The sequence below is a fragment of the Entelurus aequoreus genome, linkage group LG05, assembly GCF_033978785.1.
Source record: "Entelurus aequoreus isolate RoL-2023_Sb linkage group LG05, RoL_Eaeq_v1.1, whole genome shotgun sequence".
NCBI classification, from domain to species: domain Eukaryota; kingdom Metazoa; phylum Chordata; class Actinopteri; order Syngnathiformes; family Syngnathidae; genus Entelurus; species Entelurus aequoreus.
This window is the reverse complement of record NC_084735.1, coordinates 51935756-51953423: the sequence shown is the minus strand read 5'-3', so window position 1 is coordinate 51953423 and position 17668 is coordinate 51935756. Positions and strand designations below refer to the sequence as shown.

The 17668-nt window shown below is 40.1% G+C and overlaps 1 protein-coding gene across 2 annotated transcripts in view; it reads right to left on the bottom strand.

Annotated features, from left to right (window-relative positions):
- The window catches only part of LOC133650742 (protein turtle homolog B-like), a 268746-nt gene that overhangs the window by 128285 nt on the left and 122793 nt on the right, over positions 1–17668 (bottom strand). For both annotated transcript variants that reach the window (XM_062048342.1, XM_062048344.1), the window contains exon 6: positions 14062–14203. In XM_062048342.1, the coding sequence (XP_061904326.1) occupies positions 14062–14203 (142 nt within the window). The remainder of the gene's footprint in view (positions 1–14061; positions 14204–17668) is intronic.

Here is a 17668-nt window from a genome sequence, read left to right as displayed (position 1 = left end):
TGCAGTCTCAGTGATAGTGCCGGTGAGAAATTGACGTTAACTGTTGCTGGTTAATTTCCATATCTGCTCACTCGTAGCCTTTAGGCTAAAATAACGTTGCCTCTTATGTCAACCAGGACTGCAGTAATGTTAGCTAGACTAACGTTACCTAAGCATAGTCAGTTTTTGTATGTGTCTGATATTGTTAACGGTATCTTGTAGCCTACACCACTCCAGAGTTTGCAGGTCTGTCTAATAAACTAGTGCTTGCAAGATGTGAATTAAGATAATGTTAACGTTATTCTATTTCAGATGATGGCATTCATGACAGCCAGAGTGACCAGGGCAGTGTTTGCGCTGTTTATTTTATTTTTTTCTTAAAAAATAAAAGCGAGCTTTTGTTAAACCAAGTATTGTGTTGTTTTCCATATACAACAACCTATCTGGATTCGATAAGAGAATCGATAAGGAATCGGTTCGATAAGAGGATTCGATAATGGGATCGAAATCAATAATTTCTTAACAAACATCATCCCTATTCATATGGCCCCATCAGTCGTGGTTTACCTGACACATGAAACGTGACAAATTGGGGGTCACACTATCCACTGTAATCGCAAGACAGCAGTAGAGTGTTGAATATCTTAAAATGTGCTTTGTAGCAATTCCAATTTTCACCACAGCGTCAGTTGTTATGTAGAGTGGAGCTTTCCATCATTTTCAGCAGACTGCATTACAAAATTAATGAATCCCTAACTTCTTCTCACACGAGATCCATTCAGGAATGGGGCTATGTGAATGCTTTCCCTACTGTAGTTTGTTTGGATGTACGATAAACCAAGACGATAAGTAAGACATATTGGCCAACATTTTTGGCGACAAGTGGTACTACTGTACTGTATTGTTGAACAGAGGCAACCAAGCCAGCTGTAGTACTTTTTTCTGTCTTCTAATAGGACAAAATGCACATGGCAGCCTATTAACATGTTTTTACATGGACAGACATTTTTTTTTTAACTCCACCGGAGATATTCTGATCAGAGTTGTATGCTGCCGATTCAGATCATTCATGAGTGTGATCAGCTGATACCGAGTGCTATTGACAATGTAATATTAGCAACACAATATTTAAACTAGTTCTTTAATATAATTTATTACATACAATTGTTCGAACAAAACCAAGTCAATAGTACACAATAACGTAATAAAAGCAAAAAACATGCATTAAAAGGTGCACTTAAATTATTTTAATTTAACAGTGCGCCTTATAACCCAGTGCGCCTAATGTAGGAATTAATTCTGGTTGAACTTACCGACCTCGAAGCAATTTTATTTGGTACATTGAGTAGTGATAAGTGTGACCAATAGATGGCAGTCACATAAGAAATACTTGTGGACTGCAAGATGACGCGAGCAAGCAAGCCCAAAACATTGACATTACTTTGAGAATATATAGACTCGCTATAGAAGGGCTAAAAACTACCAGTCCAACAAAGATAACGGGGAGAAGACGCTGTCGAAGAGGAACCACGTAAATAAGACCGCCCGCCAAACGCGCATTCCGAAGAGACGGTCAGAAAGCGGCTTGATGATAATAACATCATTTATGCAAAATTTTGACCAAAGAACCACTATTCATAATTTGTAAATGACATGGAAATGTTTTAAATGTAGAAAAAAACTAATCCTAAATGCACCTTTTGTATGAAAATAGACCAGTATAGACCCGCTCATTGGTAGTACACCTTATAATCCGGCGCACCCTATGGCTTAAAAAATACGATACTCATTTAAATCTTTTGGTTTTTGCCCTCAATGTCCTCCTGTGTCCAGGCACTTATTGTATTCCCTTGATTTGTAAACAATGTGCCCTTTTCCACCGCAGGAACTTTTTCAGGAACTTTCCCACTTACCCCGGGTAAATAAATTACCCCCTGTGTTTCCACCAAAAATTAGCCGTGTAGATTTAGTTCTTCAGGAACTTTTCGGAGTTTCTCCGAGCTCAGTGGGACTTTTCAAAGCTGCCACAAACTTTTTCGGGGGTGGGCTGTGCTGTCAAACGCTGATTGGTTAAACACAGTTGGGGGCGTTCCTAAAACTTCTCTTTCAAACACACCTGGAATATGCGCAGCAACTTGTTTATTTCTTATTTTTTGTGTATTTCTATTACAACAAACTTGACAACGGAAAGAAAGAAGAACAAAAGGAACTTTCGACATGCAGGAACATTAACTATATGCAGTTTAATGTTGTTTATTAATTTTTACAAACTTAATTTCGATATGCGAAGCTTCAGAAAGTGTACGGACTAATTTAAACGTATCTATGGAGGAGTATGAAGCCGGAGACCTCAGCTGCTTATTACTCTGACTTCATTGGATAATTGTGAAATAAAGGAGGCAGCACACGAGTGGAATTAAGGTAAATGACATCAAATATTAACTATTTACTTTATTACAAGTTGTAAAAGTAGTCCCTTCATTTGTGTAGTAATTAGCCTCAACCCGAGTGAACAGAATGCTAATGCTAACAAGCTAATGCTAAAGCCGATGTGTTCGTGTTGTCTGCGTGAGATAAACACTGAAATGTATTATTTATATATTGTTATTTACAGCTGAAATGGACCACAAGGCATCGCCTGACCCTCATGAATTCATTTACTGAGAGGACGACTTTCTGACTGTTGGACATTGCGGACAAAAGCAATGTCCAACTTTTTATGAACAATTCAGGACACTTTTTTAAAAAAAATCATATCATTTTGTATATTATTGCTTTGTATTTCATTTACTCACTTTTTAGTAAAAGAAGTGTGACTTAATATTTTCCGTTTATTTACATGGTATTAGTATGGAAATACACTAAACCACTCCTCCATACGTCATCAGCCTGATTTGTATAAACTACCGCGAACTGTGACATGCGGTGGAAACACAAACCACACACTTCTACAGGAACCAAAAGTTATAGCCCTGATAACAAAAATGACCAACACAAAGGAGTTTGTGATATAAAAAAAATGTATCTAATATTGATTGTACATTGATACCACCTTTGTGTACCCCCCGGCCGCTGAGTTGCAGTTATATTATCCTTACTGTAGACTCTTATTAATCTACTTGTTAATTGTATGTTAATAGCTGCTTACTTTATGCTGTAACATGCTTCCATCTGCACATCTTAAACTTTAAAAAGCACTTATTTATTGTGTTGTTTCAAGCTAGCTTAGCGGCAAATTTATACTCTTGCATGTTAAATGCTATCTACATGAGACGATGTTGAAGCTCCATGTCAGGTCTCAGCTGCATATGCGAGAGTGGCAGAAGAGCCCAACCCACGAGTGGCATTCCTTGGTATACTTGGTGCGGATGTAGGATGTTGGTTGTTGCGCCTGGTCCGGCCTTCTCTTCTGTCTTGTCCTTTTCTCCGCAAGGGTCGCATTCCTTGCCTGTTCAAATGTCTAGACACCACTCCTCCTTGGGATGCAGCCTGGGATCCATCCTTCTGACATAGCCAAGCCAGCTTGTTGAAGGACTTCTGTGTTTGGCACTTTGTCCTGCCAACAAATGTGCAGGATGCACCGAAGGCGTCCCAATTGGAAACTGTTGAGTCTCCTCTCCAGCCTTGCAAAGACAGTCCAAGCCTCGCGTAGGCCTGGTAGACACGCAGCTTGTTGTTCTCCATGAGACTCAGGTTGTTCCAGGGTCTTTGGTTTCGCCATAACTGTTGCGGCATTGGCAATCCAGCTGCTCACAGTTCTAGACGGTGGACCCAAGGTAAGTTAAGTTGTCAGCAGCTTCCAGTGTGTTCCCGTTGATAGTGATGGTTAGGGTGGAGGGGGTCTGTGCTCTGCGCCATGCTTTGCGTCTCCTAAGACTGATGGTCTGTCCGAATTCCTTGCACATGTGGGAGACGCGACTGACAAGCTGTTGGAGGCCGTCTTCCATGTGGAACGACAAAGCTGCATCCTCCCTAAACAGCAGCTCACATATGGTCACCTTGGTCTTGGCACGGAGGCGGGAGATGTTTAGTAGCTTACCATCAGCACTGGTGTGGATATAGAGTCCCTTGCTGCAGTCCTTGAAGGCATACTGGAGGAGCAGCGAAAAGAAGATTCCCAAGGGAGTCAGAGTTGGTGCTGTTGAAGCAGACTCTGCTGTGCATGCCCTCATGAAACTACGTGTTCACAGCAAGCATTTGTGGCGGGCAGCCGATATTCAGGAGAAGCCTGAAGAGTCCGCTCCTGCTGACCAGGTCAAACACCTTCGTCAGGTTGATAAAGGTGAGGTGGAGGAGCATCTGCTGTTCTTGGCCTTGTCCTCCAGTAATAACATTACTTGTAAAAAAATGTTGTTTATTTACCGCAATGGAGGTGATGAGTATCAAATTAAGGGAGCCGTTCCACACTGTGTATGTACTAGGGATGCAATGATTATAGATTTACACTGTGCAATTATAGTCTGGCAGCACGGTGGAACAGGGGTTAGTGCATGTGCCTCACAATACGAAGGTCCTGAGTAGTCCTGAGTTCAATCCCGGGCTCGGGATCTTTCTGTGTGGAGTTTGCATGTTCTCCCCGTGACTGCGTTAGTTTCCTCCGGGTACCCCGACTTTCTCCCACCGCCAAAGACATGCACCTGGGGATAGGTTGATTGGCAACACTAAATTGACCCTAGTGTGTGAATGTGAGTGTGAATGTTGTCTGTCTATCTGTGTTGGCCCTGCGATGAGGTGGCGACTTGTCCAGGGTGTACCCCGCCTTCCGCCGGAATGCAGCTGAGATAGGCTCCAGCACTCCCCGCGACCCCAAAAGGGACAAGCGGTAGAAAATGGATGGATGGATGGAATTATAGTCCGAGTAATAAATCCTGGTTTCATGATTATCACAATTACTATGCATTGATAGAGATGGTAATCGAAAACTGTTTTTTGTTCAGTACAAATTCCCACTGTATCAATTCCTTGGAATCGCTTGCTATTTTTTCCAACCGGTTTCCTTATAGTTTCTTCCTGGTGGGGATGATGTCATTACGCAACGTGCGTCGCGCAACAGACGCTCTAATGTTGACTACATTTTACAAGAAAAAATTGCAACAGCACTACTTGTAATAATTATAAGGCTGCTAGTTCATCAAGAGGAGGACATGCAAGCAATATGCTGAAACATTTGAACACATAGCGTGCAATAATTATAAATGAAAGTTGCGTTTTTAACCTTCCATCTAACCCCAGCAGCGGTAACGCTAGCACGCCATCTGCATACAACAAGTACTAACACCTCCTATCATGTTAGCCTTCTCATTTAGATGAACATGAGAAACAGATTCTGAATGACTCCGAGGTGGGCAGCCCCAGTTCACGTCTGCCGCTGGACGAATGCTTGACTAAGTTTGTGCTCAAAAGTTTGCATTTTAGGTAGGTGACTGTTTAATTGTAGTGAGAGAAAAGTTGCAAGTTTTCCTGCAACCAGATTTTTTCTCAGTCATTATTTTATACAGGTCTCCTACATACAAGAGGGTTCCCTGCTGGCCTCACTATGGACTGGACTCGTTGTGGTTCATGCAGCTCTTTGAGGCATTTGTGATTAAGGGCTATACAAATAAACTTTGATTGACTGATGGTGTAAAGTTCCATTCATGTCAGTAATTAACTTCAAATGTGAAACTAATCTGTGATTTTAACTCATTTTTAACTCTTTACATACAAAGTGAGATGTGTCAAGCCTTAATTTTGATCATCATGGCTTACAGTTTTTGAAACATTCCATTTTCTAAGATTTTCAATTGAAAGTTTTCATAAACAGTAAGTCATAATCATCAAATTATAACCAATAAAGGCTTGACATATCTAATTTTGCACGTAATAAGTTAATATCACATGTTACTAACTGTTACATTCTTGTTTAATTGGCACATGATTAAATTCTACAGAATAATATTACTTTCTTATACTTATTTACAAAAAACATACTGTATGTGCCTCTTGAAACCTGACTGTAGGCTTTGTAAGGTCATGTTACCTCTAAACTAAATCGATGCTAATCGACCCTTTTTTAAAAATGTTTCCTAAAGATAAGAACCGATTAAAGAACTGTGAAGGAACCGAATCGTTAAGCACATTCAAAAGTGGAATCGGAACCAGAAAAATCTTATCAATTCCCATCCCTATGCATTGATTAACAAAAAAATTTCAAAAAATCACAAAGACATTTCTTATAGGCTTTCATGGGTTATTTATTACTGTCGAAAATAACAGTAATCAAACAATAACATTATAATAGCATTACAAAATTAATTAAATAATAGTTGTATTATTAACAACATTCGCCACGCCGTCATAAGGGACGGCGTGGCGAAGTTGGTAGAGTGGCTGTGCCAGCAATCGGAGTGTTGCTGGTTACTGGGGTTCAATTCCCACCTTCTACCTTCCTAGTCACGTCCGTTGTGTCCTTGGGCAAGACACTTCACCCTTTGCCTCTGATGGCTGCTGGTAGCGCCTTGCATGGCAGCTCCCGCCATCAGTGTGTGAATGTGTGTGTGAATGGGTAAATGTGGAAATACTGTCAAAGCGCTTTGAGTACCTTGAAGGTAGAAAAGCGCTATACAAGTACAACCCATTTATCATTTATCATTTATGATAATTATTAATAAGACTAAGGTTGACATTGTTGACCCTCCTGAGAATTTTTTTTTACTCATAATAAACTCAAGTTTTATTGTCATTCATGCCTATTTGTCTCATTCAACACGCGTGGTGGTCAAGCCAGTGTCTGTTCTTAATAGGTACTAGACGCCATTTAGCCTTTCTCGAAGAAAAATAGCCTATGCTTGCGTTGTTTTCGGCTGTATGAACCGTTTAAATTCCCGAAAAGGATAAACGTTTCTTCAGAGTTTCTCGAGAGGTAATCAAGAATGGCGGAAGAGTGCAAGATTTTATGAAACAAAGACAACAAAAGTAGCACACACTCCAGCACAAGGGAGCAGAGCCACAGAATGCATGAGTTTGCAGTGACCACTCAGTCAAAAAGTTTGTTTGATATACTTTTAACGTTTAGTGTTTCCCATTTAAGTATTATCTTGATATTATTTGTTTTTCTTAAAATATATTTTTATTTTTTGTACGAGTGTTCCGTAAAGCACTAACTCATCAGGTTTAAATAAAATGAATTAAATGTGAGCAAAACCTAAAAGAGTTAAGCTTTTACCCAATGCCAAAATCATAAATTAAGCTTTTAGCACATACACAAAGTTGACATCTATAGTTATACAGTATTTTGATAAAAACACTCATACTCATAAACGGCGTGTGCAACAGCAAGGGCAGGCAACAAACAAACATACAAAATTAAATCATGAAATGCAACCTTACCCGAGCAAAGACGATGCATATTTATCTTGGAGAGTCTTGATACCAATTTCCTTAACCCAGCCACCCACAAAGAAGCTGTAGACCACCATGCTTTTCCAAGTTTTCATCTGTTTTGTTGTGTACAATGATATCTGGAGCACACGATAGTTGGATATGTTTGGGAACTGCGCCGACGAATAATCCTTTTCCACTAGACAAATCTTTTTTTGGGATAAAGTATAGGGATCTATGCCATTGCATAGTTTGTTTGCAGGAATGTATAGGCCCCTTGTGTACTCAGATAGTGTGCACGCTGCTTGCTGTACAGGCAAAATTAGCCTGGTTAACCACCACTGCTTTTCACTTGCGGGAAGAAATCACTTGTCGAAATACAATTATGAAGACAGAAAATGTGCGGTTGGTTTTCACACTCGTACCGTGAAGTGTTTAGGAAGAGAGTCTGTTTTAAAATAAAATGTATTTCTTGTGTTACTGTCGGTCTTTTTTTCTTCTTACTGAGCTCACACTAGTCAGCAGTCATCTCACAAGACCCCTCGATTTCCGATATGTCAATCAAGTGACGAATGTGACGTCATAGTAAATATTGATGATACAATAGGTAATTTTTTGGTCTATTTTTGAAGTACCCGAAATGTCCCTAAACAGTTGACTTTAGCTGTTTTGGGGTGGAAACAGTTCACTGCTTTGTCCTGCTGCCATTTTTAAGATAATATGGCCTACTAGCGTGTCTCACTAGTTTCAGGTTTTTTCCATTTGTATCCCACAATGCATTGCCATCGTTCACGATAAGGCTACATGTAATATTTCCGAACTAATCGGTAGAAAATAACATTGCACCAGCTGTGATACGATGGAGAAATACTGGGAGTCATTAGATAAGAAGTCCCTTTGTCGTTTATAAAGAGCAAACAGCCGTAATTGGATGCAAGGATTCATACAAGAACGACTAGTCTGGGTGGAGCAGAAACCATGTGCGACATCTTCCCTAATGTCTCATTCCTGGACTTTGTGAATTACTTAATTTAAAAAATTATAAAAGTCTAAAAAGCTATGACCACTTGGTTTGTGAATGAGTTTGTAACCTTTATGTTTATCTGTATAAACCCAGTGGACATTGTCATCATTTAATTGTCATCAAGCCAGCTGACAGTAATGGACTCTCAGAAATTTGACACCCTGAATAATCACGCATAAATAATATAATGTCAGCTCAGCACACTGTGACTGTAAGGCAGAATTGTGAGAACGATCTTCTCATGTCGCTTCAGTTTTTTTATATGTGGAGGCTACAGTCGGATGGGAGGCGTAAGTACTATTTTTTTTTTATCAATTTCAAGTTCTTCTACCAAGCACACCAAGTTAATGCAAAGTGAGGCTGTTATTTATTTTATATTTATTTTTACTTGCAAAATGTTCCTAATGACCTGTAGGGATGATGCTCGAAACCGGTTTTCCCGGTTGTTCGATAAGAAAAGAACCGAGTCCTCGGACTTGAATCCCTTTTTAAAAACCGGTACCCCTTATCGAGACCACTATAGTAAAGAAAAAGAGTTGGTTCTTTATTCGAATCCCTGGGAACGAATCCCGTCCCGACAAGAAATGCCCCCGTAGGACATCACAAGAAATGACGTCACGTAGCTCAGTCATTTGTCACGGTGGGATGCAGCGTGCTGCGGTTCGTTCTCCCGGGACGCAAAACTGACGGCTTCGGAGGAAAGCGTGCAGGTAGGAGATGATTTATTTCTCATAAATCATACACATTACAACAGACAGGAATGAAACAAAAGGAAAGCGTGCCGTTCGCACGAGAAGCTAAAGCAAAAACTTCCTTAGCACAGGAATACTAGAAGCTAAGGTAACTTTAGCACAGGAATCATGCACTCGAAAACCAGAATGCCAACGTAAATGTTGCAAATGCAAACAATGAAGCCACGACGAGTGACTGGAAAAGGAAGGCTTAAATAGAGTCTCTGATGAGCAACAAGTGCGCGTACAAGGCAGGTGAAAATCATAAGTAACCATGGTGACTAAAACAAACCCCCGAAGTGCACAAAACAACTAAGGAAGTCCAAAACTAACAGAACATAACTAAACAAAACATGATCCGACAAATATATACATCATTCACTGACCTTTTTATAATAAAATATCTGTGAATTAGTATATACAACAGTTTTGTAATATGTAATTAATTAATTCAGTCATTATTAATACACTGAGATGAAGAATATCTTATTTTCAATAAGGTTGAAAGTATTTCTCATAATTCTTCTTCTTTGTACTTTGTAAGCACTATTCATTTGAACAACCTCTTAAAGTGGATCATATCAGTACAATGTTTAACTTATTTACTTAATCCATTCCATCATTTAATTCCACATCATTTTAGCTGTTTGCAATTTTACCAAATCATCGAACTTTAATATTTTTGACTCAATAAATAAAGTGTTTGTATGTTCTCTATAGCCAACATTATGTATCAATCTAATTGATCTTTTTTGTAACATGGTTAACGAATGTAGCGCACATTTGTAGTTATTTCCCCACATTTTTGCACAATAACTCAGATATGGTAATACTATAGTAGCGAGCAGTAGAGAATGTGAAGTGGTTTGTTAAACCAAATATTGTGTGTTTTTTTCCATATACAACAACCTATCTGGACTGGATAAGAGAATCGATAAGGAATGGGTTCGATAAGAGGATTCGATAATAGGCTCGAACTCGATAATTTCTTATCAAACATCATCCCTAATGACCTGTAATGAAAGTTGTCCATAGCACGTCACATCTCGGTTGATTGTAGCAATCTATGCTCGCCTTCCCCATTAACTCGTCTTTTCAACTGCTTTCGTTTGTCCAGAAATACGCTTCAGAATGCGATAAAACCTAGTAATATCTCTGCCACCTCGATTGTGGAAGTTGACATTTGCACACGTCATCGGCGTTATTAGTATCACATGTTGAGTGATCAGGAACAATGGGCGTGATACAAACAAAGCATTCTACTATGGCCAACGGCAAAGCATTGTTGGAAATGAGAAAATCCAAACCCCTTCGTAGGTGTGTATAAACGCATGCACCGTTGATGTACTTTTGTTTTTATTCCGAGCAGGTTGTGCCAAAAATAACTTACCAGCACAATGTCGGTTTATAGCGAGTGAGGAGGACTTAAACACACCGTGGAGGCTTTGCGATTAAACAACTGTGACATTTTTAATCACAGTCAAAAGTAAAACCGGTTATTCGTGGCATCCCTGTATGGACATTCACAATTAGCTGCTAGTTACCTGTCAGCCAGCTGACCAAAATTGAGTAAACTATGACCAGAAGCGGATAGTCTTTCATGATCGGTATTGAAAGGTACTTTTTCACGTCTAATACTGATTGGTGGCCGATTGATTGGAGCATCTCTAGTGTGGATGGAGATTTTTTTTAACAACTTAGTAGAGAAAATTTGCATTTTTGAAACTGTTTTCACAGGGGCATGGCCTGATCCAAATTAAATGTTCTCAAAGGTAACACTTGCCTTACTACTGTAATATGGATCACACCAAGTTCTTTGTTTAACTGGAAAAAGGAACAACCTGAGATTCTAAAGCAGGGGTCACCAACCTTTTTGAAACCAAGGGCTACTTCTTGGGTACTGATTAATGCGAAGGGCTACCAGTTAGATACACACTTAAATAAATTGCCAGAAGTAGCCAATTTGCTCAATTTACCTTTAACTCTGTTATTATTAATAATTAATTATATTTAACTTTGTGGAAACACTGATCATCTTAATGATTTCTCACAATAAATATATATAGAAACAGATAAATATCAATATGCAACACTTTATTTTTATATTTTCTCTAAGTGCACATTTTTCAAATTGAACATTTTCAAATGATTACTTCTAAGACATTCTTGTGAAATCACAATATCCCATTTTAACTAGCTAGCCACTAATATTTTTTAACAAATCATGAATTACTTTGCACCATGTTTGTACAAATAATAACTCATGTAAAATACAAAAGTAAACTGTCAAATTTTTAAATCATGTCACACTTTGAACTGGACACCAAATCTGTTATCTGTTTCTTTGTCAGTTAGTGGGAAGCCTGGCATTGCATGCTGTTAACTAGTGTGTTGTACTCTGATGTGTAACTTGACACTGCAACTCTGAGTGAGTCTTGCAGATGTGCATCAGTGAGGCGTGTTCTGTGTTTGTTCTTGATGAAGTTCATGTCAGAAAAGGCTGATTCACAAAGATAAGATTTTTCCTCATTGTTTGCGGAACCTTCTTAATCTTTTGGACATATTTTCACAGCAATCTGGCCTTAAGCTTAATTATGATAAATGTAAAATGTTAAGGATCGGAAATCTAAAGGGAACGTCCTTTCGAATGGAATGCAAAGTGCCTGTTTTGTGGACAGATGGACCAGTTAACATACTTGGTGTTGTTGTCCCAGAAAATCTGGAAGATCTAGGCTCAGTAAATTATGATAATCGACTAAGAAAGCTGGACAAAATTATGCAATTATGGAAAGGGAAATCCCTAACCTTGTATGGTAAAATGTCTATTGCCAACTCGTTAATTATTCCTCAATTTATTTATTTGTTTTTGTCATTACCAGCTCCATCACAAAACTTTTTTAAGATTTATGAGCGGAGGGTCTTCGATTTTGTCTGGAACGGCAAACCAGAAAAGATTAAAAGAAAGGTTTTGTACGAAGAGTATGAATATGGGGGCCTGAAACTTCTCAACCTTGAAGCTATGTGTCTGTCTTTAAAAGCATCAATTGTTCCAAAGATGTATTTAAACATTGAGTGGTACACAAATGTCCTGTTGGACAAAAAACATGTACTGTATCAAAATAAATTGTATCCTTTTTTACAAGTGATCCCCTCCCAGAGAGTCTGCTGGGAAACATGGCAGGGTTCATAAAGGAAACAATCCACTCATAGTGGTGTTTTGAATTTTATGTGCCAGAAAAAAGAGACGATATTTTGCAGCAGTTAATATGGATGAACTCTAATATTGTAATAGATGGAAAGCCTTTCTTTTGGAAAAATGTGTTTGAAAGAGGAATCATTTTTGTCAATGATATTATCAATGAGAATGGTAAAATTATGAAGTATGATGAATTTAGAGCTATGTATGGTGATGCTTGCTCAAGCTTTTCATTTTATCAACTAACTGGAGTAATTGGGAAAAGATGGAAACAAATAATTAATTATGGAACTACTAAATTATTAGTTTGTAAACCTCTAATAAGAAATTCTATTTGGCAAAAAGGAACTAAAATAAATAGAAAAATATATAATTTTTATTTAATAAAGAAATATTTGCCTCATACAACACAAATGGAAAATGGGAGGACTTTTTTGACTGCCCGTTGCCATGGGATGCCATATTCAAACTAATCTATAAAACCACTATCGATGTGCAAAATCGTTATTTTCAAATTAAAATTATTTATAACTTCTTACCCACAGGGAAAATGTTAAAATTATGGAATATGACAGAGTCAGATGATTGCCGATTTTGTTGTCAGGAGCCTGAATCCACCCTGCATTTGTTTTGGTATTGTCATATTGTGTCTTTGTTTTGGGTGGAAGTTGAAAAAATGTGTTTAAGGATTGGTTTGTTTATGAAGCTTAATGTGGTTTCTGTTATTTTAGGAGAGTTCATTGACAATCATGATTTAGTCAATTTAATTATAGTACTTTGTAAAATGTTTATTTTTAAGGCCAAAAACAGATATTCACTTAGTATTACTTTCTCTAAAACATTTATTCAGTATTTTCTAACTTTAGAAAGTTACATGGTTGAAAACGATAATGATGCCAAAAAACATTTAAAAAAAGATGAGAAGTCCTCAAAGGCTTATTTTGAAAGTATAATTATGTTTATAGATTATATGATATCTGTTGTTGTGTTCCCTAATTTGAGTGACCTGGACATAATCTGGACTGTACATAAATGCTTATTTTGAAAATGTAATTTTGTTTATAAATTATATGCAATCTGTTGTGTTCCCTAATTTTTTTCTGTGTACATGAATGAAGGTGTGTGTTGCTGAGTCCGACTTGGACATTATCTGGACTGGGCCTGGTTTAAAAAACCCTTTAAACAAATCTAATTTCATTGACAACCTGGTCTGTTGAAGATAAGGCCCTTTTTTTAAAAATAAAATAAAATAAGATAAATAAATAAAAAACATTTTCTTGGATAAAAAAGAAAGTAAAACAATATAAAAATAATTACATAAAAAATAGTAATTAATGAAAATGTTAGTGGACCAGCAGCCTATACAATCATGTGTGCTTCAGGGACTGTGTCCCTTGCAGATGTGTTGTCTATGTTGTGGGAAGCAGAATATTGGTAGCAGAAAGAAATAACCCCTTTTGTGTGAGTGGGTGTGGATGAGTGTGCATGGGGGAAGTTGTTTGGGTTGATGCACTGATTGAAAGTTTATCTTGTGTTTTTTCTATGTAGATTTAAAAAAATTTTAAAAAATAAAAAAATTTTTTTTTTTTTTTTTTTTTTTTTTTAATTTTTTTTTTTTTTTTTTTTTTTTTTAGAACAGGCCCGCGGGCGACTCATCTGGTCCTTACGGGCGACCTGGTGCCCGCGGGCACCGCGTTGGTGACCCCTGTTCTAAAGGCTAAACATTGGTTAATTAAAATAATGGACAATCATGAACCCGATCATAACTTTACTTCTTGAAGAAGACATTATCCTCCTCCCAGAACCAGGTGTAGGTAAGATTCCGAGGGTAGGCTTCCGCCTGGCAGGTGAAGAAGGCGTCCTGTGAGATGTTGACAGTAATATTGTCTGGCGGTGACGCAATAAACGGAGGGCCTGGTGGGGAACACACAAAAGGCAGAGTCAAGAATATCACTAATTTCTTTCAATATTCTCACAAAAAATGACAAAAAAATAATGCAACAAATTAACCAGCTAACCCACAGAACATCATTAAACGGACACAAAGAAGACAGCACCAGTACCGGTACATTCAATGTAGGGGTGTAAAATCGATAAGTTCAGTACAGAGCTTTTGGTTCGGTATTTTCCCCACTGTTCACATTGCGTAAGGGACTTGTTTGAAAAAGCCTCTTTCCGTATTAATGTGTCCTGTTTGGGAATGAGGCTACAAACTCCTACTATTAATGCCGCACGTCAGCCAAAAAGGAATGTTTATTTCCTATAAATGAAAAAAAACATTTACACACATTTAGTCTAAACCGATAAGGGCACTGTTTATGGCATACAGTACCATTACAACCCTATGACATACAGTTCACATTCCTAGAGATGTTGCCAAGAACTTTTCTTGCGTCCCGAAGACGCGCCTCATTTTTCTAATGAAAAACAATACATTTGTGTTTAAAATCACAACGATTCATCGGGATTCAACCGTTAACGTTAAAAAACTCAATAATACAATTTGTTGGCGACAAGATTTTGTGACGTCACCGCTGGTGTTTATCTGGACAGACACAAAGAGGCACATGTCTGTGCGACCAGTGTCTGCGAAGCTTTTCTTGCAAGTACGTCTGTTATGTGAAAGTGAATGTCCCTAGTAGGCTCAGTGGTCCTATCTTGGTGGATGTGTAACGCACACAACACACACACACACACACACACACACACACACACACACACACACACACACACACACACACACACACACACACACACACACACACACACACACACACACACACACACACACACACACACACACACTCTCTCTCTCTCTCTGCATGACCATTTGTCAGTTATGACCTGTCATCCACAGTCTGAGCCTTTAAATGGCAGAGCATTTCCATCTGCCAGACCCTTATGCTGGACAAGCTGGTGTGTGCATGTGTGTGTGTGTGTGTGCCGATCCCCACAAGTTTTGTGTACCAACCTGCCCTATTTGGAACTAGCACTGAGCGCTGGAGATTTGCTGGCACTGTAGACTCTTAGTTGATCTGCAGCTCAGTGGCTTTCCAGGAGGGGCCCACATTAATCCATTACAGTGTAAACTATACACAACAGGTCAACTAACCATTAAAGCCTACTGTACCTCTGGCTTTGCATTACTTAGTAATACATTACATAATCAGCTAGTGACTACCCATAGGTGCTGCAAATACTGCATGTTATAATGACTGTTTCTAAGTGAGCAGATACCGTATGTACAAGGGCAAAGTGATACAATATGAAATGTTTTAATGAATATTTTTTGTATACTGGAGTCCCCTTAAATTTGTCCTGCTTATGTCAACAACCTATTTGTTAACCACCTCACCAAGTTCCATTAGTCAAATTTAACTTTTTTGTACAAAAAGTCCCTAAATTCCAGAAACATTTTGAAAATTGCATGATAATTGTGGAGGGGCGTGGCCCTGCGGGCCTGCGGCGAAGCGGGATGTGTCAGGACCGGCTTCGAGATCAGCGACAGGTGAGTAGATGTCCCACCTTGGCGCGTTTATCTAATCACCTGTCGCTTTGTTAAAGGCAGCAGCTGGGAAGGAGAGAGGGTGGTTGTTGATGGTGGCTGGAGTTGGAGCACGAGAGCGAACGAGGGCGAGAGCAGGATTTGCACAGACTGAAAGACAATTGCTGAAAAGCACTCGAGACTTTATTGAAAAATAAAAACTGTGTCTGAAAGCCCTGAAAATGAGCGGTGAAGTCTATGCTGGGTGGCCCGAAGAACCCAGAAGAAAGTGACTACCCCATGTCTGGCCACATGGGGTATGATAAGACACTTAATCGGGTCATGGTCCGATTCTATTGTCCGGGCCTCTGGGCAGACGTGCACCGTTGGTGCGCTGCCTGCCCGGACTGCCAGCTGGTGAACCCAGCGGCCACCCCAAAGGCGCCCTTGCGCCCATTACCGCTCATGGAGGTCCCTTTCGAGAGAATTGGGATGGACCTCATCGGACCATTTCACCCGAACACACGGAGATACCGCTTTGTGTTAGTCCTGGTGGATTACGCAACACGCTATCCCGAAGCAGTGCCCCTGCGCTCTATCTCTGCTAAGAGTCTTGCGCAAGCTCTGTTTCAGGTCATCTCCAGAGTCGGAATCCCGAAAGAGATTCTGACTGACCAGGGCACGTCCTTTATGTCACGCACGATAAAGGAACTATACGGGTTACTGGGAATTAAGGCCATCCGCACCAGCGTATACCATCCACAAACAGATGGGCTGGTGGAGAGATTGAATAAAACGCTGAAAACCCTGATCCGTAAGTTTATGCACAAGAACAAACCGAATTGGGATAAATGGCTGGATCCCCTAATGTTTGCGATGCGGGAGGTACCCCAGGCCTCCGTAGGTTTTGCGCCTTTTGAGTTATTGTATAGCCGGAGGCCTCGCGGAGTGCTGGACGTCATTAAAGAAAGCTGGGAGGAGGGTCCGAGCTCCAGCAAAAATGAAATTCAGTACGTCATGGACATGCGAGCAAAACTCCACACGGTGGGGCACTTGTCACACGAGAATTTGCTCCGCGCTCTGCCTCACCCCCTCATCTTCCCTGTGACAACCAGCTCATTTTAGCGCAGAGAGCGGATGTTGCTGAGTTGCAGCAGCGCTTCTCTGATGTGTTCTCCTCCATTTTGAGACCAGCCCGGGGGTTACGGTGCGGTCTCGGCCATATCGGTTTCCCGAACACAAACGCAAAGTAGTTCGGGAGGAATTAAAATCCATGCTGGAATTGGGGGTAATAGAAGAATCCCACAGTGCGTGGTGCAGCCCCATAGTTCTGGTAGGGAAGAAGGATGGGACTGTGCGGTTCTGTGTGGATTACCGCAAGGTGAACGAAGTATCACGTTTTGACGCGTACCCAATGCCTCGGTCGACGAGCTCCTGGATCGGCTGGGCAATGCTCGTTTTTTCACGACACTGGATTTAACCAAGGGCTACTGGCAGATTCCCTTGTCACCAGGGTCCAAGGAAAAAACGGCCTTTTCCACTCCGGAAGGTTTGTACCAATTTGTGACACTTCCGTTTGGCCTGTTCGGTGCACCCGCCACGTTCCAGCGCCTCATGGACCGGGTACTGCGACCCCACGCTGCATACTCGGCTGCCTACCTGGATGACGTCATCAGCCAGAGTAGCAGCTGGGAAGAACACATGCGGCGGGTGGGGGCAGTGCTCGAGTCCCTGAGACAGGCAGGGCTCACCGCCAATCTGGCGAAGTGTGCAGTTGGCCGGAGGGAAGTACAATATCTGGGGTACCACTTGGGAGGAGGGCAGGTGCGGCCGCAGGTAGAGAAAACAGCGGCAATTGCGGCCTGCCCAACCCCCAAGACGAAAAAAGAGGGGGG